At 48.7% G+C, this 22,757-nt stretch overlaps 1 protein-coding gene across 2 annotated transcripts in view; it reads left to right on the top strand.

Annotated features, from left to right (window-relative positions):
• Positions 1 to 1,280, top strand: part of LOC129554835 (mitochondrial carrier homolog 2) — a 72,868-nt gene extending 71,588 nt beyond the window's left edge. For both annotated transcript variants that reach the window (XM_088843334.1, XM_055424113.1), the window contains one exon: positions 1,071 to 1,280. In XM_088843334.1, the coding sequence (XP_088699460.1) occupies positions 1,071 to 1,157 (87 nt within the window). In that variant the 3' untranslated portion in view covers positions 1,158 to 1,280. The remainder of the gene's footprint in view (positions 1 to 1,070) is intronic.
• The last annotated feature ends 21,477 nt before the right edge of the window (positions 1,281 to 22,757 follow it).

Genomic DNA, 22,757 nt, shown 5'->3' with positions numbered 1-22,757 from the left:
CCTTCAAAATAACCTTGTGAGGAGAAATACTATACTTTACTCTTCCACCTCACATATGAAGAAACTGGGACTTTGAACAGTTCACTTCAGTTCAGTCGCTCACTCATGTCCGACTCTTTGAGACCCCATGAATCACAGCACGCCAGGCCTCCCTGTCCATCACCAACTCCCGGAGTCCACTCAAACTCATGTCCATTGAGTCGGTGATGCCATCCAGCCATCTCACTCTCTGTCGTCCCCTTCTCCTCCCGCCCCCAAACCTTCCCAGCATCAGAGTCTTTTCCAGTGAGTCAACTCGTCGCATGAGGTGGCCAAAGTATTGGAGTTTCACCTTTAGCATCAGTCCTTCCAATGAACACCCAGGATTGATCTCCCCTAGAATGGACTGGTTGGATTTCCTTGCAGTCCAAGGGACTCTCAAGAGTCTTCTCCAGCACCACATGCCAATTGTGTAACCCATGGTCACACAGCTTGCATTTGGGAGAGCAGGATCTACCTGCAGGCTGTCTAACTTAGAGTCTGCTCAATTAAATTCACAACATGACTACTTTAATTATAAGGTTTTATAAGTACTCCCTAGAGATCTGACCATTCCGTTCAAAACAAAAGAAGCTGACATGGGGGCTTCCCTGGTGGTCCAGAGGTTGACTCTGCACTTACACTGCAAAGGGCACGGGTTCCAACCCTGATCAGGGAATTAAGATTTGGCCTACAGCCAAAAAAAAAAATACAAATACAAGCTGGCGCTTAACTACATGTTAAGACTGTTCACGACACTTGATTTGAATTGACACACTATAGCCCAGCTCACTAACAAATAGCAGAGCCAGAATCTGGACTGGGAATATCTAAATAAGAAATAGTTGCCTTTATCCACATGTCACAGTGGTAGGTAGTTCCACAGAGGCTCAGCTTGCGTCAGAGATGACACGTTGCGGCCCCATAGTGATAGTCTGGTCATTTTTGTCATTTCTTTTCCCAGAAATATGTCCAGTTGGATGTCTTTGCTGCTTTGGACTAGCTGACCTCATTTTCACACTAGACTTCATTTGTTTTTATTTTTCTTTCAGGGAAATATGAGCCGAGGAAATAGCTTGTTTTTCCGGAAGGTCCCCTTTGGGAAGACCTACTGTTGTGACCTGAGAATGTTAATTTGAAGATGCGGGGCGGGGACAGTGACATTTCCATAGTCCCAGACGCACAGAATTATGGGAGAGAATGTTGATTTCTATACAGTGTGGCGCGCTTTTTTAATAATCATTTAATCTTGGGAAAATGGAGGTGTTTGGTGTCTGCCTTTTTTGTTCTTTTTCCCAGCACGTGATTTACCACTGATACTCCCCCTGAAATGAGATATTTTTACCCCAGGTTATTTTACTTAAGTTGCATTTACCTAAAGGTACCGGTAGGTTGTCAGGCAATTTGAGTCTCAATTTAAGGCTTTGTAAAATGAAGAGAGTACAGTCCCATGAAGAAAGAAATAATTCTGTAAAACATAAGAAAATGAATAAGGCAAATGATACAGGAAGCTATAAACTACCTTTTCTTTGGTAGACCTTAAAACTCGGCGGCATCCACTGGAACCTGCCTCCCAGCATATTCTTCTTAGCACATTCAGTTAACCCTGTCTCTCATACCTCACAGAAAGGACAATACACAGCTAACCTACCCTAGAAAATCTGCACACTATTATTGCAAAGCAGAAATTGTGTTGCCAACAACAAGAAAAAAGGACAGTTACAGAGAATAAGCAGGGTTTGGAAAGGAAGTGTAATGTCTCCTTTTTTGCCCCTCAAAGAAATTCTTATGTCAGGCGAAGCATGAAAAGCAAACACTGTAGCATTAGCCTTGCTGGCCCCTAAATTACACCATCATACAGCCCTAATTGTATATAACCTTTTGTTCTTCAGTTTTTTATTTTGTTTGCATTTTGTCATTGCAGAAGGTGAATAGTTCGTTTTTCATTCCTCATGACACCCTTGGAAGGTGTACTTGTAACCTCACGTCTGACTATTGACCAGCTCGCATGTCATACCCTCAGTTAGGCATGTTAACATTCATAGTAGGGGGATAAAATCATTTTAGAAGGAAATAAATTTCCACTCAAACATAAAGCTCTTATTTTACTCAGGCCTTTTCCAAGCAGGTTAAAATGCTCTTCAAATGAGAAAGCATTTGGTTTTACTTATTTAAATAATCCACTGGGTTGTTGCCAAATGAGTAAACGCTTCATTTGCTGTTTCTCAGAAGAGTTCGCTACTTCCCGTCAAAGCAGCAGCACCCACAGTGTTAGACTGAGCATGCGGGGTCTCTTCTCACCCCCACACCCCGAGTTTAAGAATATAGCTTGAAGCTCGTGAGTAGCTTACCTTGAAATGTCTTTGATGTCTCTTTGTCTCAAAAAGTAATGTAAATTTTATATTCTATTCAGTACTATCTGCATTTGTTTTAATATAAAATTGTTTTGCATTACCTACTTTTTTTTCCCAAAAAAAAAAAAATCTTCAAGTAAAGATGATCTAGGAAATTGCCATGTTTATGACCTGTGGCTTCTGTCCTCACACACGCCTGCCTAGTTGGGAAGCTCGTCTGACTGTGAGAACCAGTCTGCCACCAGAGGGCTCCAAGGCTCCGGTTTTTGCCTTTGAAAGTTGTGCTGTGGAAAAATTTCACCCAGGCCTGGGATTAATCAACATACTGGCCGATCCACCTCACTGCAACCGAGCTATCAATCCCATAAGGGTACTACACCTGTGCTTAGTTGTTCGGTCGTGTCCAACTCTCTGTGACCCCATGGACTGTAGCCCCCCCAGGCTCCTCTGTCCATGGGATTTTTCAGGCAAGAGGACTACATCTGAGGTCCTCCATGAAATTTTATAAGCCATTAACATACTCAGCAGTCTATTCCGGGGCTAGTAACTACAGGTAGGTAGGTACTCTTAAGATACACACAAAAAAAATAATGAGCTGACTCGCATGTAGATCATGTAGACCTAGATAAGAATTATCTTGTAGGCTGTACTTGCGAAACTGGTACAGGTGGTTTGCCTTGGCAGGGCTGAGCTAAGTTGCCAGGAAATATTCCCTCTGGGGAGTGTGCTGGTTACTGAAGCTTGACTGAAGGAGAGAATGTGGGGTTTCCTGGAACTTTGGGTGCTTGCAAAAGTACCAGGCTATACAGACTACTTTAGGATGAAAGGAACTTTAACCCTAGTCCTGTATCCCAGCTTCTCATGTTGCCTAAACATACCGTAGTTTTGCTGATTTCTTCCTCTGGAAACGTCCTCCTTCCCTCTCCCCCTTGAAATGTTCCCTATATGGTAAAATTCAGTTCTAGGGTCATCTCTTTGCGAAGTCTCTCAAGTCCTCTCAACTGGACAAGATCTTTGCCTTCAAACTCTTCCTCCCGCAAGGCTTGTAATGATGTTACCCACTGAACTGACAGAAGAGAAACTACCCCCACACTGAGTTCAGGGCTCACACAGCAGTGGCATCACTTCTCTGATCTGAAAATCTGTGGGAAGAATTATATTGATCGCTTTAAAACTGGCCACTGAAGCAGCAGCCTCCCTGGGCTTTACAGGAAAGTGTAGCTGGTGAAGTGAGCGTGCGTGAAGTCGGTCAGTTTAAGGCGCCATGCGTGGCAGACGAGGGAAGTGAGGAGAGCAATGGTGGTGGCTGTCCCGCCTGTCGTGTAAGCTTGACTTCTCATAATTTTGCTACAGGAGGTGTCTCCACTTTAGAAATAAATGAGATTCAAGTAGCTCATTCAGAATTATATAGCTAGTATGTTTCAGAGCAGAGTTCAAACCTGAGTCAAATTCCAAGGCATGTTTGCTGCTTCACAGAAGAATGAAATGCTGAGAAACAGTAGCCAGTTAACCAAATGGTAAGGGATTCATCCATCTGAGGAAAAGTGCCCTCCCTATTAGTCAAATCAGTGAACCAAAGAAAAAAGCCTTCTGCAGAAGAGTGTAAAACGGTCTTTGATCAGAAGAGACCTGGTTTTTTGCCTCTGCAGAATGATAAATAGGTGAAGCAACTGAAGATAGAAATGATCACCGTTACTTTTCTAGGCTATTGGGATTTGTACAGATGGAACACTTACTGTATGGGAAGGATTTATTCCTATGGGTACAGCAGACCAGTGTATTGGAACTCCTACTCCATTTGAAGGCTAACACTTTTTGAAAGTGATTTATTTACATGTCAGCTCCTCACTGGATTCTTTTTTTTTTTTTGCCACGGCTCATGGGATCTTAGTTCTGTAACTAGAAATGAAACCTGGACCCTCAGCAGTGAAAGCATGGACTTGTAACCACTGGACCACCAGGGGATTCCCTCAATGGATTCTTCTGAAACATACTTGCCTATTGGATGGCTTCATTCATGCTGCCATAGTAATTTGTATCTTTGGACTTTTGGGGTGGTTTTTTTTTTGCTTTATTTTCTGTTTTAGTGGAGCCATGCAACCCTGGGATCTTAGTTCCCCAACCAAGGATCAAACCTGCACCCGTGAGAGCACGGAGTTCTGATCACTGGACTGCCAGAGAATTCCTCTGGAGTTTGTTTTTGAGTGTAGACAAAGATGTGCGTCTTCTCTCCTCTGGAGACTTGTTTTTTTTTTTTAAGGATGTCACATGTGGCATCTTGTGTTTTCTCCCTCTGCTGCTCCTGCATTTTATTGTCTCATCAGACTTGAGAGAATCAGAATCTTGAGCTCTGATTTTTGTCCTAGAGAGAAAGTTGCAAATGAAAGGTCCTTTTGCCACCAGTGCCCCCCTCCCCTCAAAAGAAATCTTTTCAGGAGACTATCTTGGCTAGTAGCAGCGATTCATTTTCTGAAGCAGCTGTTTCCCTTCCACCCAGCTTTGTCCCCGTGAGGCAGCTTCCTCCTGTTTGCGGCCTTCCCATGCTGTCTCGGGGAGGCAGGTCTTCCAAACCCACTGTCGTGAGAGGAGACGTTGAAAAGCCCATTTGCCTTGTTCTCATAAGTGGATTCCTCTGCAGCTGGGGCCCCAGTCTCCTGTCTGGGATCAATTAGTCAGATTTTGTATTAAAAACCACAGTTGTTCTGGAACCAACTTAACTACCACCCCAAAAAAGAATGTTTCCAAATAGATTCAGATTAGTACCACACACCAAAAATGACTGAAGAACAGTGCTTTGGAAAAGGGGGAGAAACAAAAATGTGCCCTGGAGGAGTTTTTGAAGACTCGCCAACTACCCGCGAGGGAGAGTAAGTAATGGAATAAACCCACCCCCTCCCAAATCCAGGAAGCCACCTGGGATGAGAACCTTCTTAGCACTAATTTTTGCCTCCCTCAGGCAGCCAGAAGAATGGACTGTTCCCTGGTAATGCCACATTTCCACGGGAAAATCTATTAGGCTTTGCAGTTTTTATTTCCAAAGTGAGTAGTATCAAGAGCCGGAGGTGACATAAGGACAAGAAGCAGACGTGTGCCTACTGACTTTCCATCCTGTCTGCTGCCCTGCTCTTCTGGCACCCCAAAGACTGGTGAGTGTGTCCTCTGGCTGGGAACGAAGAAGGAGGGTGAAAACAGAAACGACAGAGCCACGCCTCACGTCAGACAGCTCCCCACCTCCTGGAATCCAGCATCTCAGACTCTTGCTCCCCTGAGGGGGCCACACTGCGAGTTTATAAATACAACCCTCAGGCACTCAGTGTACGAAGCCCTGCTCGGGTGGGGTGGGCAGTGGAGAATGTACTACATCTCCATGTCCCCTGGGCCTTCCTGTGCGCTGAGGAAAGGATGTAATCTGGCGAGAACATCAGAACTAGGGGAGTCGGGAGGATTAAACAGAACCATGTGTGAAAAACCCAGGCCTGGGAGTTCCCTGCCAATCCAGTGGTTAAAACTCACGCTTCCAGTGCAGGGGCCGTGGGTTTGATCCCTGGTCAGGGAACTAAGGCCCCACGCTGCATTTGTTTTCTTTGAGGCCAAAGAAAGAAAAGCAAACCCTGGTACACTTGCAGTGATGCCTGTTGGACAGGTAGAATGTACTAGAAGTTGAAACCAAGCTCCCTGGGATCCACAAGAGGAAGAGCTCACATCCAGTTGGGGGGACTCTGGGAAGACTTCATGGAAGAGTGGACTTTGAGCTGGTTCTCTAAGGGCAGGTTGGTGGGAGGGGAGCAATTCCCAGCTCTGTCACTTAGCAGCCCTGTGACCTGGGACTAGTTATTTGATTGTATTAAGCTTCAGGCCCCTCATCTCTAAACTGAGGGTAATACTCTTCTTGCTAAGTCACTTCAGTCGTGTCCGACTCTGTGTGACCCCACAGACGGCAGCCCACCAAGCTCCCCCGTCCCTGGGATTCTCCAGGCAAGAACACTGGAGTGGGTTGCCATTTCCTTCTCCGATGTGTGAAAGTGAAAAGTGAAAGTGAAGTCGCTCAGTCGTGTCCGCTCTTCTTACTGGAGCATAAATTTGAGTCCAGTGTCACAGTAGCTATTTGGAATGTGGTAGCTGTTGTGGTTATTTAAGAATTAGAAGGTAAGGTGATACTCTACCAGTACAAATAATGCAGGCAAAGTCACAGAATTAGTGAAGGCTGAGAGCTGAGGGAAGGTGGAATTGCATCTCCTTTGACAGTCCTCACATTTCTTCCTCGCTGTGTTTCTGCACTATTGCAAGCACCCAGGACAGTCCCTAACACACAGTCCTCAATAAATGTTTGTTCAGGTCCTTCAGATTCAGGGACAGCCCACCTCCCCAGCCTGCGCTGGTGCTCGCCTTCTCAAACTTTACTCCGCGCTTCCTGATCGCCCTGTTTCCCGAGCTTTAAGCCCGGAGATGAGCTTTAAGCCCTGTTTGCCCCTCCCTCTTCTCAGAAGTCGGGACTGGATCCTCAGAAGCGCCTCGAGTTTGTCATCCTCCCTTCGTCCCCGCTGCCTCGGTGCGTCATCTCTGCTCGGCTCCGCGGCGGCCTTGGATCTCGTCTTCCCGCCGCCAGCGCAGGACAGTAGGCAGTAAAGCTGGGGCTCTGTGGCGTGACCCGGCTATGGGGGATGGCTGCACCTTTCCTCTGCCTGCGCAGGCTTTTGGCAAGGGACAAAGGACTTTCTGATGTAAGTTTCCTAAGACGTCCTGGCCTCGAATCCTTAAGTTCATGCACCGACCCACGTCAGGAGGCGCTTCTCCTGCAGCCGCCTCTGCCCTGCGCAATGTGCCTGGCTCGCAGACGCTCCTTGTGCTGGAGTCTTGTGCAGGAGGAGCAAAGCCGGGAGACGGGGATATTTATAAATAGAAAGTGGGCGTAGAGTTCTGCAGTGGCAAATGTTTTTTAAAAAGGCTAATTCCATCTCTCCTCCACCATTTGAGCTTTCAAATTCCTGTCCACCTCCTCATCTTTCATCTTTTCCCAAAAGTTTCTGCACTCTCCTTGGTCAAGGCCATGATCAACTTGGAAACCATGGTGGTTAAGAGATGTCGCCTGGAAAGAGGTGCCCCTGCAGACAGCCATACAGAGTGAAAGCTGTCGAGATAGTGTAAAGTGGTGGTGGTGGTTTAGTCACTAAGTTGGGTTCGACTCTTTTGTGAATCCATGGGCTGTAGCCTACCAGGCTCCTCTGTACAGCCATGGGATTCTCTAGGCAAGAATACTGGAGTGGGTTGCCATTTCCTACTCCAGGGGATCTTCCCAACACAGGGTTTGAACCTGTGTCTCCTGCATTGGCAGGCAGGTTCTTTACCACTGAGGGAAGCCATCAGGGAAGCCCTGCTTCCCGCCTAATAGTAGAGCGTTTATTGGTGGCCTCCTACCTGATATGCCCATGTATCCATTTATTCCAACCCAAAGAACCGCCATATAAATGAAAACAATCCCATTTTATTGATAGAAAAGTGAAGTTCAGGTTTAACTGATTTGCCCAAGACTGATAAATGACAAAACCAGGATCCAGATCTGGGACTGCAAACCTGGAGAATTTCCAATATGTCATGCACATATACTGAGTTCTATTTTTCTACATAAAAATAGGGAAACCGATTTAAACAAGGAGGTAAAAATGAAACGATGAGAGAGAACTTGTGATTTTATAACCACATATATATATATATATATATATCATTGTATGCCATGGTTGCATACTCAGAAGCCCAACAAACTGGCTTAATTAAGAGATGGGATTTAGATACTTCCCCGGCAGTCCAGTGGTTAAGATGCCTCGAGTCCAATGCAAGGAGTGCAGTTTCAGTCTTTGGTCAGGGAAACTAAGATCCCACATAGCTCACAGTGCAGCCAAAAAAAAGGAAAGAAATTTATTGGCTCAAGCAACAAAAATGGCCAGTGGTTAACCTGTTGATGCAAAGGCCTCAGGACTCCCATGGGCCACATCCCTCCGGCCCACCTCAGCCTGGTTTCCCTCAGACAGGCTCACTCCACTAGGCAACTAGATGATAAATAGCACTTTCACTCACGTGGTCATAGAACTTGTAATTTCAGAGTAAAGGTCTCTTATGGAAGTTCCATCTGTAAACCCTTCCATTCAGTATGTCTTGGGGATGGAGTTACTCTGCTGGCCAGAGCTGAGTCAGCTTCGCTGAATCCATAAACAGTCGGCCCTCCGTATCTGCAGACTCAAGGGTCTGAGGGTCACAGGGGCGTGGCTCGTCAGGAAGGTTCACCAGGTACAGATGTACACTGCAGGGTGTCCGGAAGACCCAGCTTGGCCAGAAAGGCGGAAAGAAGCAGCAGCAGAGTCCACCAAGAACGTGCGCTGTGAAAAGCAGGAGCCTGAGGTCAGCACAGGGGTTGATGGGTACTGAAAACCTACGCAGGGGGGTGTGTGTGAGTGTATAGTTACTCAGTCACCCCATCAACTCCATAATATCCCCATTTTTCAAGTGAGAAAAAATGGAAACTCAGAGATACAATTTGCTGGGAAGGGACAGAGCTAGAATTCAGATCTGGATAAGCTTGACTCCGAATCCTGTGTGCTTTCCATGCAGCAGAATGCCAGCCCCGGAGAAGCCCTAGGTGAGACTGACAGGTGAGCAGTTGGAAGCCACGAGCCCCTGGGAGTCCACTTCTGCCTGCCCAGCCCCAGGGAGCAGGCTGGCAGCCACAGTCCCGCACAGCTACCTGCTGAGCCACCCTTGACAAGAATCAGCAACCAGTGCCTGTCCCAGTGGGAGGACGCTCCTACTAGGGAGTGGCTCCGCCAGCCTTATCTCTGACCCTGGGAGAGAACCGCCTGGTGCTGTCAGTGACAGGATCCACGGGACAGGTGAAGGAAGAAGGAGGGGCGTGTCGGCCGTGGAATGAGTGGGTGAGACAATAAATAATAGAGTCCTAGGAAAATAAAATGAGAGAAAACTTATGATCTCATGTTCAGAGATTTCAATGGGAAGGTGGCACCGGAGAGAGAGGAGGCTCTGAAATAGAAAATGAGGACAGCCCATCTTCCCTGATAGCTCAGACGATAAAGAATCTGCCGGCAATGCAGGAGATCCAGGTTCAGTCCCTGGGGTGGAGAAGGTCCCCTGGAGGAGGGCATGGCCACCCGCTCCAGTATTCTTGCCTGGAGAATCCCATGGACAGAGGAGCTTGGCGGGCTCCAGTCCATGGAGTCGAAAAGAGTCGGTCACAACTGAATGACTAGCACTTTGATCTGCAGAAAATCCTCGGACAGGAAAAGGGGGAAACCCGAAGAACTAGCAGAGCTGTGCAGAGAGCTCCCTGACAGGCTCACAAACCCAAAGGCAGGTGTAAGAGGAGGAAGGTTGAATTCCTTGATAAGTTGAGACTTGGAAGCGGGCAGACAGTAAAAGACGGTCTTGCTTACATTCAGAGAAAGGAATAAAGAGGATGGAGGTGAACATGTCAGGCTAGCAGTTGCTGGAAAGCAGGATACTCAACCCCGATTTTCTTCACTCTTCAGCGAAGAAGAACATCTCTAAACTGGAGTGAGGCAAGAAAGTGTGGGACAGAGGAAACAAACTCCAGAGAAAAGACAGTAAGTAAACCTAGGCACCCATTTAAATAAGTTGCAAGACTTTCCTGGTGGTCCAGTGGCTTGGACTTCGCACTCCCAATGCAGGGGGCACAGGTTCAATTCCCTGTTCAGGGAACTAAGATCCCACATACTGCGTGGTGCAGCCAAAAATAAAAAATGAGTTGCAAATCCCAAGGTGTTAAACCTTTGCAGAGAAGACCCTGGAGCCCTTGCCAGTGTATGTGAGAAAGCCATGCAGAAAGGAAAGGGCCCCCAGTGCCCAATGGCTGTGAATGTCCTAGTGTTACAAAAGAGAAAAAGGTAGATTCTGGAAACTCTAGGTGGGTACACTTCAGGTGAGTCCCCAAACTTATTCTAGAATATAATGAACTGGGCTTATGTAATTAAACTGGGTTTGAGAACACCTAGAAAAAGAAAGTGGCAGAAAGTGAAGAGGAACTAGAGAGCCTCCTGATGAAAAAGAGTGAAAAACTGGCTTAAAACTCAACATTCAAAGAACTAAGATCATGGCATCCAGTCCCATCACTTCATGACAAATAAATGGGGAAAAAATGGAAACAGTCACAGACTTTATTTCCTTGGGCTTCACAATCACTGCAGACGGTGACTGCAGCCATGAAATTAAACAACACTCCTTGGAAGAAAACCTATGACAAACCTAGACATATATTAAAAAGCAGAGACATCGCTTTGCTGACAAAGGTCCTTAAGAGTCAAATATGGTTTTTCCAGTAGTCATGTATGGATGTGAGAGGTGGACCAGAAAGAAGACTGAGCACCAGAGAATTGAATTGTGGGGCTGTGGTTCTGGAGAAGACTCTCGAGAGTCCCTTGGACTGTAAGGAGATCAAACCAGTCCATCCTAAAGGAAATCAACCCTGAGTATTCATTGGAAGGACTGATGCTGAAGTTGAAGCCCCAATACTTTGTCCACCTGATGTGAAGAGCTGACTCACTGGAAAAGACCCTGATGCTGGGAAAGACTGAGGCAAAAGAAGAGGGCAGCAGAGGATGGGATGCTTGGATGGCATCACCGACTCAATGGACGTGAGCCTGAGCAAGCTCCGGGAGATAGCGGAGGACAAAGAAGCCTGACTTGCTATAGTCCACTGAACAACAAGGAATGAAAAGAATTGGTACCTTCACTGAAAACAATACCAACAGAAATCCAGTTTGTCATTGTCTGTTTGGGAAGCCACTAGGAACATTTCCTCGGACACATTGTACCCTGTTTCCAGTTAGACATCAAATGTCTTTCAGTCGAGGAGACAACCAGGAAAACAGTGACTGCTCCTAGACTGCCCGATCTGGTGCACTGCGAGCCCATTTAACCACTGTCCTGCTCCCCTCAAGCTGGTTACTCAAGCGATGTAAATCCGAGGAGAAGCCTCAAATGTCATGCTTGTAAAATCTGCATTTGGCCAGCTCAGTGGTTGATCGTGTCTGTCACACTGGAGACGCAGATGGCACCACTGCCGGGAGGAAAAGCTAATGTTTGGATGTCAGAATCAAGACCCTAAACTATCTTGAAACAGTGGGCTGAAACTAACAGTGAATGTGAAAGAAGTGGAAAGACCTGCGTTTTATGTGTTTTTAAAAAATCAGCTGCGCTGGCACAGGATGAAGGCAGTTTGGCTTGACGGTGCCTATGAAAAAGGCTTTCCGCTGACCTCAGGTTGAATGGGAGCCAGCAGGAACCCAGCAGCTGCTTAAAAAGATAGTGATTCTCCCTGCCTTTTTAAATTTTAGGTACAAAAGGGTGAAACAGTGAAAAGTATATCTTTCTCCCATAACCATTCCTCTTGCCTGAAGGCAACTGCTATTAATGGTTTCTAGAAGATTCTCTCAGAGGTATTCTATGCACAAAAAAAGCAAATGCATACTTAAAAAAAAACCAGAAATGGTAGCATACTGTACACTTTATTTCCTTAAAACAATATTTCATAATTCATGAACCTGTTTGATTCATTACTCAAAGATATAGACCCAATGTATACTCAGAAATGGTCATAAGGATCTCTCTCACCTAATAAACTATTACTTTACACATTAGAGTTACAAAAAGAGTTATAATAACTAACAGTATAGCTATAACACTTCCAGCATGGAGACCTGAACTTAAAGCAATTCTCAACTAAGTCTTGAATACAAAATGTGTAACATTTAACAGATTTTCCAATGTAGTGCAATGGGTTGGTCCTAAGCGCCTCTTCTTGTTTAAGTGGAAACACAGGGGAACTCTTTCAGGAAAGCATCAGTGGAAAATGGAATTCTGGATTAAAAAAAATTTTTTTTAGGAAATTTGAGTCAGAGGAGAAAAGAGGTCATCTTATTGGGAAAGCAAAGGAGGTAAAATTATTTCCTTCCATGAAACTGTCTTCTCTCCATTTATAACAAGGAATGACTTTGAGGGCCAAGTAAAGACGGAGCAGACTTATGGAAAAAGAAGCCTGATGAGTAGTCTAGCCTGTACTGGAGTTCAGATTTTACACGACAGCAACAAAATAAAAATTTCAAACCATACACGTGAGGATTTTAGAGCAAAAGACTTAACCAGCATTCATTCAACAAATGTTTAATATGGAAGTCATATTCTAGAGTGTATAGATGAAAGATATGTTAGAAATGACGAACGCTATGAATAAACAGAAAATAGCAAGTTGTTTGCTTTTTTTTTAGGGGCGATGGGATTAGGACTGGGTTATAGAGAGTTGTTAGGAAATATCGTCTCATTTGGTGATATTCAAGCTAAGACATAAAGGAGCGGAAAGACTCTCATGTAGAAAGCCAAAAACAAAAAGACAGCCAAGAGTTGAATAATGTTTTAGACAGGGGAGTGACTGTGAGGGAGAAAAGAAAAGGCCCACGTAGAATGCAGCTGCCATAACCCGTGATTTGTGGAGGGGCTGCATAAAGCATGTTTGAGAGACTTCAGATGACCACAGCTTGGCCGGACTTTATTTCAGCTACATACTGATTGCCTCAAAACAAACGTACACCTTGTTTTTTCCACTTAACAGTAAATCTTAGAGATTATTTCATATCAGTATGCAAAATGACTCCTCATTCTTCTATAAACAGAGTCATTAGTATTCTGTGTCTCAGAATTTATTGGATGGGTCCTCTCCTGTTATTGCAAACAGTGCTGCAGTGAATAACATGTCATTCCAGATGTGGGTATATATCAGAATTACAGCTTTTCAGGAAATAGAAGCAAAGAGTTGAAGGGCATGCATATTTTAAAATTTGGTAGATAATGTCCAATTATCCAGCGGTACTGGTTGACAGTCCCACTAAAAGGGTATGAATGTTTCTCTACTTCCTCACCAACAGAATATGTTGTAAACCTACTGATCTTAGAATACGCGAGAGGTAAAGGATGGCATCTTATTCTGAGTTACTTGTATTTTCTTTTTTATTAACTGCTTATACCCTTTACCCACTTCCCTACTGAGTCGTCTCTTCTTAGAGCTCTCATATATTAAAGAAATTTGCTCTTTGTGCTGTGAATTACAAATATATTTTCCAGTTTGTAGTTTGTCTTGACTTTGCTTCTGGCAGTTTGCTATGTTAATATGTTTTCCTTTTAAGCTGTAGTAAAAAGCTTACTTTTTTTTTTAATGAATTCTGGATTTTATGTCATACTTCAAACTTCACTCTGAATTTTTTTTTAATATCACTTGATTTTTTTTGGTACATTTTTTGTTTCATTCTTATATTTAAATATGTGACCCGTTTGGAATTTGTTTTGGTATCAGGTATGGTGTATTGGAACATCTCCTGGAGAAGGAAATGGCAACCCACTCCAGTATTCTTGCCTGGGAAATCCCATGTTGGCTACAGTCTGCGGGGTCTCAAAGAGTCAGACGTGACTGCACACATATGTGTGTATACGATGTATGGATCCAACTTAGAGCTTTCTAGATGGCTGCCTAGCGGTTGCCATACAGTTTATTAAATCATGTGTCTTCTCTAAACGCCCACTTTTATAATATTCCAATTCCAGTGTGTATTTGGATACATTTGAAAGAAATTAAAGTTTTTATTGATATTTTAAATGAAAGGACTAAATATTCATTGAAGAAAATTTGGGAAATAGAAAACATTTTACAGAGTAAAACACCCCTGAACCCACCATAAATAACTAAATATTTTGGTGTTCATCCAGTCAATTGCTGCATAGTTACATTCTCTACCTAACTGGTGACACTATGTAAGTACCCCCCACAATTTTCCAGCCCCCGAAGGTAGTGTGATCTAAGTGCCCAAAGTGGAACCAGCCATCGTCTGACCCGGGCTGAACTCTTCCCTTCCTGTCCTCCCAGATGCCAGAGAAAGAGGCGGAGTAAACGCTTTTGACTCCTCCAGTTTCTTCACTTGCCCCGCATCTTCTAGTCACAGAGGAAACTCCGTGTTTTCCCTCCAGAGACTCACAAGCCCTAAGTTACGAAGTCTTCTCAGTGTACATCCACAGAAACCAGGACCCAGGGAGAGGAAATAACTTGTAAAAGTTGGAGTGTTTTTAACCTCAAGAAACAGAGAACTCTACTCAAAATGGCCCCACCACCTTCCACAGTGAGAGGGCCCTCGGCAGGGTGTGAGTTGCCTCCAACCCCCGCTGCCAGCGCGGGCCGAGAAGGGCCTGAAACAACAGCTCAGACCACGAGCCTGGGTCTGCGGAGAAGCTCAGTCACCGCACTGCCTCTGCAGTGCCCCCAGCATTCCAGCTAAGGCTGTGCAGCAGCTCAAAAGTTTCTGGTGTAAAACAGCCAGCTCTGTCCCTAGTGGATCTGGAGGTGCACTGCCAGCCAGGTGGGCCCCGCGTGGCGTTCTTTCGCAGCTGCCATCACAGTGACGGGGCCCCGGGTCATCTTGCAGGCTTCCGCAGTCGTTCGCAAGCAGTGGATGCTGGAGCCTCAGCTGGGGTCAGGGCCAGCGTCACGGGATGCCTTACACAACTACACAGGGTCCACACGCGCCCTCTGTGCTTGGTGTAAGGCGGCGCTCACCACCTAAATTCTTAATTTTTGAACAAAAAGTCCTGTCTTTCCATTTTGCACTGGACCCTGCAAATTAGATAACTGGTCCTGCCTCGGGCTGCTGGCCACCACATCTACACACAGCCTTTCCACGCGGCCTGGGCTTTCTCACATCATGACGGCTGGATTCCAAGCATGAATTTCAAGAGAGAGGGCACCAGACAGAAGCAGCATCACCTTTTACGGGTGAACCGAAGTCCTCCTCTTAGAGGGTAGCGGCGGCATCCCGGTGTAAGAAGAGCAGGGTGGGGAGGGAGATGCCATCACAGCTGTCTTTGGAAAATGCAATTTGCCACATCTAGTCAGGAGCAGGCCTCGACCTCCCCATCTGTAGGAGGGACCTGGGGATCCACTTCTGGGAAAAGGGCCAACGGAGAGTTCAGAACTTGCTCCTCACAGCCACTCCCAACTTCCCCCATTCCCGGCCGTTCACCAAGTGCTAAGAGGGATTGGAACCAGGCGCCGTGGGGCCAGGAGCCCGGCCCAGGCGCCCTGAACGTCTGCTCCCCCCAAGGCTGAAATCTCCCAGGGAGGAAGGGACTCAGTGCCCTGACATCTGTTTCTCCTGCCAGCTTCTCTGCTTGGCTAATGATCCCTCCCCTTTCGTTTCTCCCTGGGGCTTGTTGTTGCCTTTCTCATTAGCTTCCCCTCAACTCCCAGCAAGGTCCCTCGACTCTGAGCTCTGCTAATTCCCCTGTAATCCATCGGCAAACCAAGACGCTAATTAAATTGTGAGCTTGTGTGTGTGTGTGCCCTCTGTCTCTGCAACTCTTCTGTCTCTTCCATCTGTTTCTTGCCTTGCTTTTCCTTTCTTACTAACCCTGTATGGTTCAGATTGGACACTTTGAGTAGATTCTTATAGATCTTCCTGCCTCTTGTCTCCTGCCTTTCACTCCGTGGCTGGAATAATCTTAAAATACTGCTCTGGGCACTGTCCCTCCTGCTGCAGGTTAAACCGAGCTTAGCCCAGCATTTAAGCCCCACACACCTTATCTGCTATGTCTCCTTCACAAACCCTTCCCTCTTCAACTAGCCACACACTGGCGCATCTATGCTACCTCCATGCCTTTGTTAAAACTTTTAGCTGACACTGGATCCTACTCCCTTCCTCCTCTATCAGCACTACGTAAACTCCTCACAGTCATGTAGAAATAACTTCTGTGACACCGCCCTGATCCCCCAGGTGGAATTTTTGCACCTCTCTCCGGGTACTTGTCTCTTTTTACCTATTATGGTTCTTTACAGCCATATCCCGCCGCTCTTCGTAAATGATCAGCTCCTCGAGAGCAGGATCTCTACATCCTATTCATCTCAGCTTCCTCCTGAATACCCTATTTAACACTGTTTCAGAAAATTTCATTGTTGTCTCCTGGCCCAGTGTGGCAACTGGACCTCCAGCCTTCATGCATACATCCCAGGAAAAGGGAAGAGGGAAGGCAAAAGAGTGGGCCTAGTCAGTCCCTTTAAACCACTTTCTCTCCTAATAATTTTTTTTTGTTATTATCTTTTTTTTTTTTGCCAAGCCATAAAGCATGGGGGATCTTAACTCCCCCACTGGGTATCAAATCCACACCCCCTTGCAATGGAAGCTCAGTCTTAACCACTGGACCACCAGGGAAGTCCTTCCTAATAATTTCTGCTTACATCTCACTGAAAAGGTCTAGCTGCAGGAGGCACTGGGTGCATTGTCTCCCTTCAAACTCAAGGGCTCATTCCTCCTTTTACAGATGAAAAAATAAAGCCCAGAGAGGATCAAAGAATTAGGGAGGCTCCAGAGGATAGTGGTCAAGGACTGGGTTTTGGAGCCAGATCACCCTGACTTTGAATCCTCCCTGTGCATTAACTTCTTTACCCTTAAAATTGTGTTCATGACATCTACTTCAGAGGATGTTAAGAAATTAAATAAGGGGACTTCCCCGGCAATCCGGTGGTTAAGACTCTGTGCTTCCATTGCAGGGGCTGGGTTTCATTCCTGGTCGGGGAACTAACATCCCACATCCCTCACAGCATGGCCATAAATAAATAGGAATTAAATAAGACAAGGGGTGAAATGAAAAAGCACTTAACACAGTTATGGTTCATTGTCTCAGTTTATCCCCCGAAAGTTGACCCTGAGAGATTTGGATACAAGTAGTTTATTTAGGAGGTGATCCCGGAGCAGAGTGAGCAAGGGGGAAGTGATGCACAAGAGGAAAGCAAGCAAAGCCTACAGGGGTCAGCAGGTTTCCCCGTGGACAACTTGGGTCCATTCTGCTGGAGCCTGAGACTGGAACACGCCTGGGAATTGAGGATTGTCCCGCTTTCAGGGGGACTGAAAGCTAGAGGATTTATCCACTAACTCTGGACCCTCCTTGTTGAGGGTTACCCTGGAGGGTGTTAATTTTCCACTTCCAGCCTGCCCCACCCTCGCCTCCATAGCTGGGAAGGCCTCAGGAGAGACACGGAGCAAGCCCAGGAGCTGCCAGCAGGTGACCCCCACGCAGACCTGGGGGCTTGAGAGGGGCGCTGGTAGCGTGAGCAACAGCCAGTGAAAGGAACTTGCTATGAAAATCATTACTGTTGCTCCACCTTGTTCCAGCACAAAGCTGGAGCAGGCAAGAGCGACAGCTGAGCCCTGAGGCCGTTTTCTCTGAACCCTGCTGCCCCCTAACTTCCCTTCCGGGACACCCCCACCCACTGGATGCCCGCTAGTACATGGCATCCTCCTCCTCCACATCTTGCACCTTGTCCCATCCCTTGAAGCAAACCCCGCTGCATCTGCCCGGCTGACTGTCTCCACCCGCTACCCTGTCTCCACCCCCTACCCTGACTCCACCCCTACACTGACTCCACCCCCTACCATGACTCCACCCCCTACCCTGACTCCTCTGGTGAAACGTTTTGACAGGGAGTGTCAAATGGCTTTCAGCCTGAGACAGAGCCCCACTGGGCTTCGCTGTTCTGCCTCTAGAGTCCTGCCTTTTCCCCAGTTCTCCCACCATTGGAATCACACCTTCGGAACGCACCTTCATGATGGCAACCTCAACCTCCTGGTTCAGAAGAGGTACTGATGCCCTAAGAAGTGTTGTGGCTGCCCCAGATCTGCTTCCCGTCTCCCCCAGCCCTCCTAAGCCTCTCCCCACACCCCTCCTAGACCTTTACAAGCTGGTGAGGAGACAAAGGATAGTCCAGAAGGGCTAGACAGGGGCTTCACCCTGTGTTCCCCGGAATACCCCATGCCCAGCCAGAAATGCCTGCATCCATTCCTTTCTGTTCAGGTACATATCCATTCCCTTCATCTTTCCTTCAACACCTGAAGAATATTTAATGAGTTCATCACTGTCAACACCTTCTTGAGGACTAACCCATGTTAGAGTCACTGGGGTCGTGTAGGTTCTGAGAGTTGCAGGAGAGCTCCAGAGCACAGGGGGTCACAGAAGGGCTGGGGCAGAGCCGGGACTAGAACTCGGGCCTCCTGAGTCAGTGGACTCCTGCTTCTGGCAGCCGGGAGTGGGGCTCTTCACGACCATCCATTCAGCCAGTGCATGCCCAGCACAGCCTTCAGGAGGACTGCAACCTTTCGGAGGTGGGGTCAGAGTCCAGGATGGAAGCCGTGGAAGGGCCGCGGTGAGTGGCGGCGGGGTGGGACGCCAGCTGCTCCCAGCCCGGGGGTCCTGCTGGGTCCTGCCCACCCGGGCCCAGCTAGGCAGGGTGTCAGTGTCCCTCTGCACACAGGCCCCTTGAGGCTCCCATCGCCTTTCTCAGCCCCCTCCCTCCTTGCAGATGCTGTGAAAGCAGCCTTTCCGCCGCAAGGCAATTCTGCAAGGACACCTTCCTCGCCCCCTCCCCGGGGACGCCCCCCGGGCTGACCCTCTGATGCCTGGGAATTTGGTCTTTCTCCTTCCTTCCTAGCCAACCATGGGCCTTTTCCGATTTGGAGGTGAGGAAGAAAACGCGGTCCTGCCGGCACTGACCCATTTATCCTTCTCCTCCCGCAGGCCCCCTCCCCTCCCCTGAGCCTGGACATCTGTCCCCACCGAACTCGCTTCCCTCCCGCCGCCCTTGCAGCCCCGAGGCTAGTCCAGTCTCCGCGCCCCGCTCCAGCCCCCTCAGCTCCAACCAGGGAGGAGGCTGGTCTCTAGGTAGCCCCGAGCCCCCCCCCCCGGGCCGGGGGTGGGGGTGGGAGTCGGCCTCTGCCTCAGTTTCCCCGTCTGCTACCTTGGATTCCTGATGCCTGCTCTGCACCCCCAGAGGCTGAAGCCCGAGGGAGGTCACGGAGGAGGACGGGGCCGGCGCGGGGGGCCTCGGTGCGGTGCCCCTGGGCCTCGGCGCGCCCCTCCTCCCTCCCGCTGCCCGCCTCTCCCGGCGCGGGCCCGGCGGCTCGCTCTGCAGCGGCGCTCTCCCCCGCCGCCCCGCGCCCACCCACCCCGGGGTCCCCGCGCCCCGCCCGCCCCCGCCGCCGCCCCCGCCAGGCCCGGCCCCGCCGCAGCGCGGTGCGCAGCCCGGAGCCGGATCGCGGGCGCGGAGCGAAGGACCGACCGCCGCCCCAGCCAGGTGAGGGCTGCTCCGGGGCGCGGGGAGCCGGGCTTCTCCTTGACGGGAAGCGGGGGCCGGGAAGGGAATCCTTTTTTTTCCCTGAAAGGTGGATCTGGGAGCTTCTTTCATGAAAGAGGCTCAAGGGCTTTTCATCCGAAGGGATGGATGAAGGAAGGTCTGGGGGAGAGGGGGTGTAAGGTACCATTTTCTGAGGGATTTTTTTTTCTTTTTTTAATGAGAAAGGATTAATTGGCTTCTTCGTGAAAGAGGGACTCATCTTCTTGGGAGCCCGAGGGGCTTTCAAGGTAGGTGGAGAGGGCGGTTTGGGCAGAGCTCGAGGGAGGGGGTGGCTGGGGACTGGGGTTCGCTGGGAGGGGTCTCTGCAACCCCCTCAGCCTGGCATGGCTGCATCTCCACGGTCGGTTCCGGGGCTCTGTCCAGCGCACCGCGTCCTAGTTTTTTTTTCTTTGAAGATGATTGTTTTGAGCCTCACCTGCGCGAAGCCAGGAACAGCCATTTCCTTCCCTGGAGCTGTGACGCCCACCTGACACCCTCTCACCTCTGACCTGCTCCGGGAAGGGGGCTTAGGGAAGGAGGGGGACCTAGGGATCTGAGAAATGGGCAGTGCCGGCAGAAAGAGAAGCCGGGCTCCGACCACACAGGAGGACCCTCTGGCACTGGCAGGGTGCACCAGGCGCAGGAGAGAGGTTACCGAGGGTCCAGCGGGCGGATGCTCCCGGGGCCAGACCTTCTAGGAGCGCCGCACGGTCAGGAAGAGTTGCGATGTTCCCATATTCCCAGGAGACAAAAACCTTTGTTTTTTTGGTTGGTTTTGCTTTCTTCCCCCTTCGCCCGAGATCCCAAGACTCATTCCCCTTCTCTCCCCTACTATTTTTGCAAAAAGGGAAACTGAGGCAGATAACAGGTTGGTTGCACATGTCTACGTTTAGAAGGGAAAGGTGGTGGAGAGGAAAGCACACTGAATTTGGAGCCAAAAGACCTCCATTCAAGGCTTGCCTCAGGGCTCCATGGGTGACCTTGGGCCAAAACACTTCCCCTGATTGGACCTCAGCTTTCTCTTCTGTAAAATGGGAGAGGGCCCACCCGTCTTGCAGATTAGCTGTGACACCCAGATGGGTGAAAGTGCCCTGGGAAAGGGACTGTGATGAACATTGTGAGATGCAATCTTCACTGCTGCAGGGACCCCCACTCCCCCCACCGCTGCCCTCAACAAGCGACTGGCAAGCAGAATGAGAAAAGGTACTGTCTCTGGAAGGAGAGTGTTCAGCTGGGCTAGGGACTTGGGGGCCTTTCTTATGAGAAGCAGAGAAAGGCACACTTCTCCGCCGCAGCAGCCCCACACAGCTGGGCAAACAGCACGTGGGCCACACCCCAGTGCCCACCCGCCCTCAGGTGAAAGTCCTAGTTGAGCGCAGCGCCTCTGGACACCTGCACCTGGCAATCCTTCTTGGCAGGCCCCCAGCATCTCTAAGTGACACAAAAGGTACACACCCTCCCAGGGTAGTTCCTATAGAAGCCCACATCCTAGGCTGTTGCCAGCTCATTTTCTTTCCCGCTTTGCCTCCACTTCAGGGCTTCAGGGAATTCAATCCCCAAAGCCTGTGCCCGACTAGGAAGCATTATGGAGGAAGCATCTCCCTATCTTCCGAGAGACAATCCTCTGAGTCAAACAGTGCCTTCGCCAAGCTTCCAGGGATAAGGGTTACTAAACCCTAACCCTTTATGTCAAGAACTTGATCATCAACTCTACATCAATATAATTTTAAAAAATTAGATTTAAAAAAAACCCACGCGATCAGATCAGTTTCCCCCCAAAATCGACTGCACGCCCCCCAACAGAGGTGCTCACACCTGCCATCTCAGAGCATCTTCAGTAAGCTTGTTATGCGTATAACCTCCCCCAGTTTATACAGAAGGGGCCGTGCCTGGAGACGTTCAGGAACTTGCCTGAGGTTTCACAGCATGTAGAGGAGTAGTGCCAGGACCTGAGCCCAGGTTTAGTTGCCAGTCTTGCATACCCCACCGCTCCTACCGAGGAACCGAGCTGCTGACCTCACAGACGTGGTGAAGCCCGCTGGAACCACTCTCCCACTGTATCCGCAGCAGCCCCTGGCTCTCTCTTTCCCCTCAGGGACCAACCCCCAAGCCCAGAGGAAAGAGTCCTTTTCTCTTCATATTCTGAGTTTGTGGGGGGAGGGAACTACCTCAAAACCCACTGTTCTGACCTCTTCAGCGCAAGAAGGGCCCCTGGTGACTCCAGAGGTCCAGTGTGGGAGCTGACCCTTGGCTGGGTCAGAGGCCAGGTAATGGGTCAGTTCAGCTGAGTTCAGTCGCTCAGTCGTGCCCGACTCTTTGCGATCCCATGGACTGCAGCACACCAGGCTTCCCTGTCCATCACCAACTCCTGGAGCTTACTCAAACTCATGTCCATTGAGTCGGTGATGCCATCAAGCCATCTCATCCTCTGTCGTCCCCTTCTCCTCCTGCCTTCAACCTCTCCCAGCATCAGGGTCTTTTCCAATGAATCAGGTCAGGGAGCAGCTATTTCCTGCCAAGATGGGGGCTTAAACAGCAGCCATCAAGGAGGGTGCCAGTACAGCCAGCCAGTGCCTAAGTGAGGGGCACGCTAAGGGCCATGGAACAGACCAGGAAAATGTAGCCAATTGGAAGCTAAAGATAATCCCGGGATGTCCTGACCATCTTCTGTGTTTCCAGGGCTCCTGGGTGTCAAGGAGGAGGGGATGTGGCAAGCGCAGCAAACAGGGCAATAGGACCCTTGAACCTGAGCATTTCCACTTGTATCTATCTGCAAAATTTCACACAAAGGGGTTTGGTGGTTAGAAAAAAAAAAGTCACTGATCTAATCTAAATATTCACAAACTGTGGTCCCTGGACGAGCACCATCTCTGCATTACCTGGGAACCTGTGAGCAACAGAAATTCTCAGGCCTCATCCTAGACAAGTGGAGAAGGAAATGGCAACCCACTCCAGTATTCTTGCCTGGAGAATGCAATGAACAGAGGCGGTGGGCTACTGTTCATGGGGTCACAAAGAGTCGGACACGACTGAGTAAGCACAGCACATCCCAGGCGAGGCAGGGGTCCGGGCCAACAATGTGTGTTCTAACAGGCCCTCCAGGTGACCCCAAGGACCGCTTGACTTTTGACAACCTCTGAGCCAGTCTCGGTGTGTAGAAAACC

Source organism: Moschus berezovskii, chromosome 14 (genome assembly GCF_049115385.1).
Source record: "Moschus berezovskii isolate FMDL1 chromosome 14, NW_MosBer_1.0, whole genome shotgun sequence".
NCBI classification, from domain to species: Eukaryota; Metazoa; Chordata; class Mammalia; order Artiodactyla; family Moschidae; genus Moschus; species Moschus berezovskii.
This window is presented reverse-complemented; position numbering and strand designations above follow the sequence as displayed.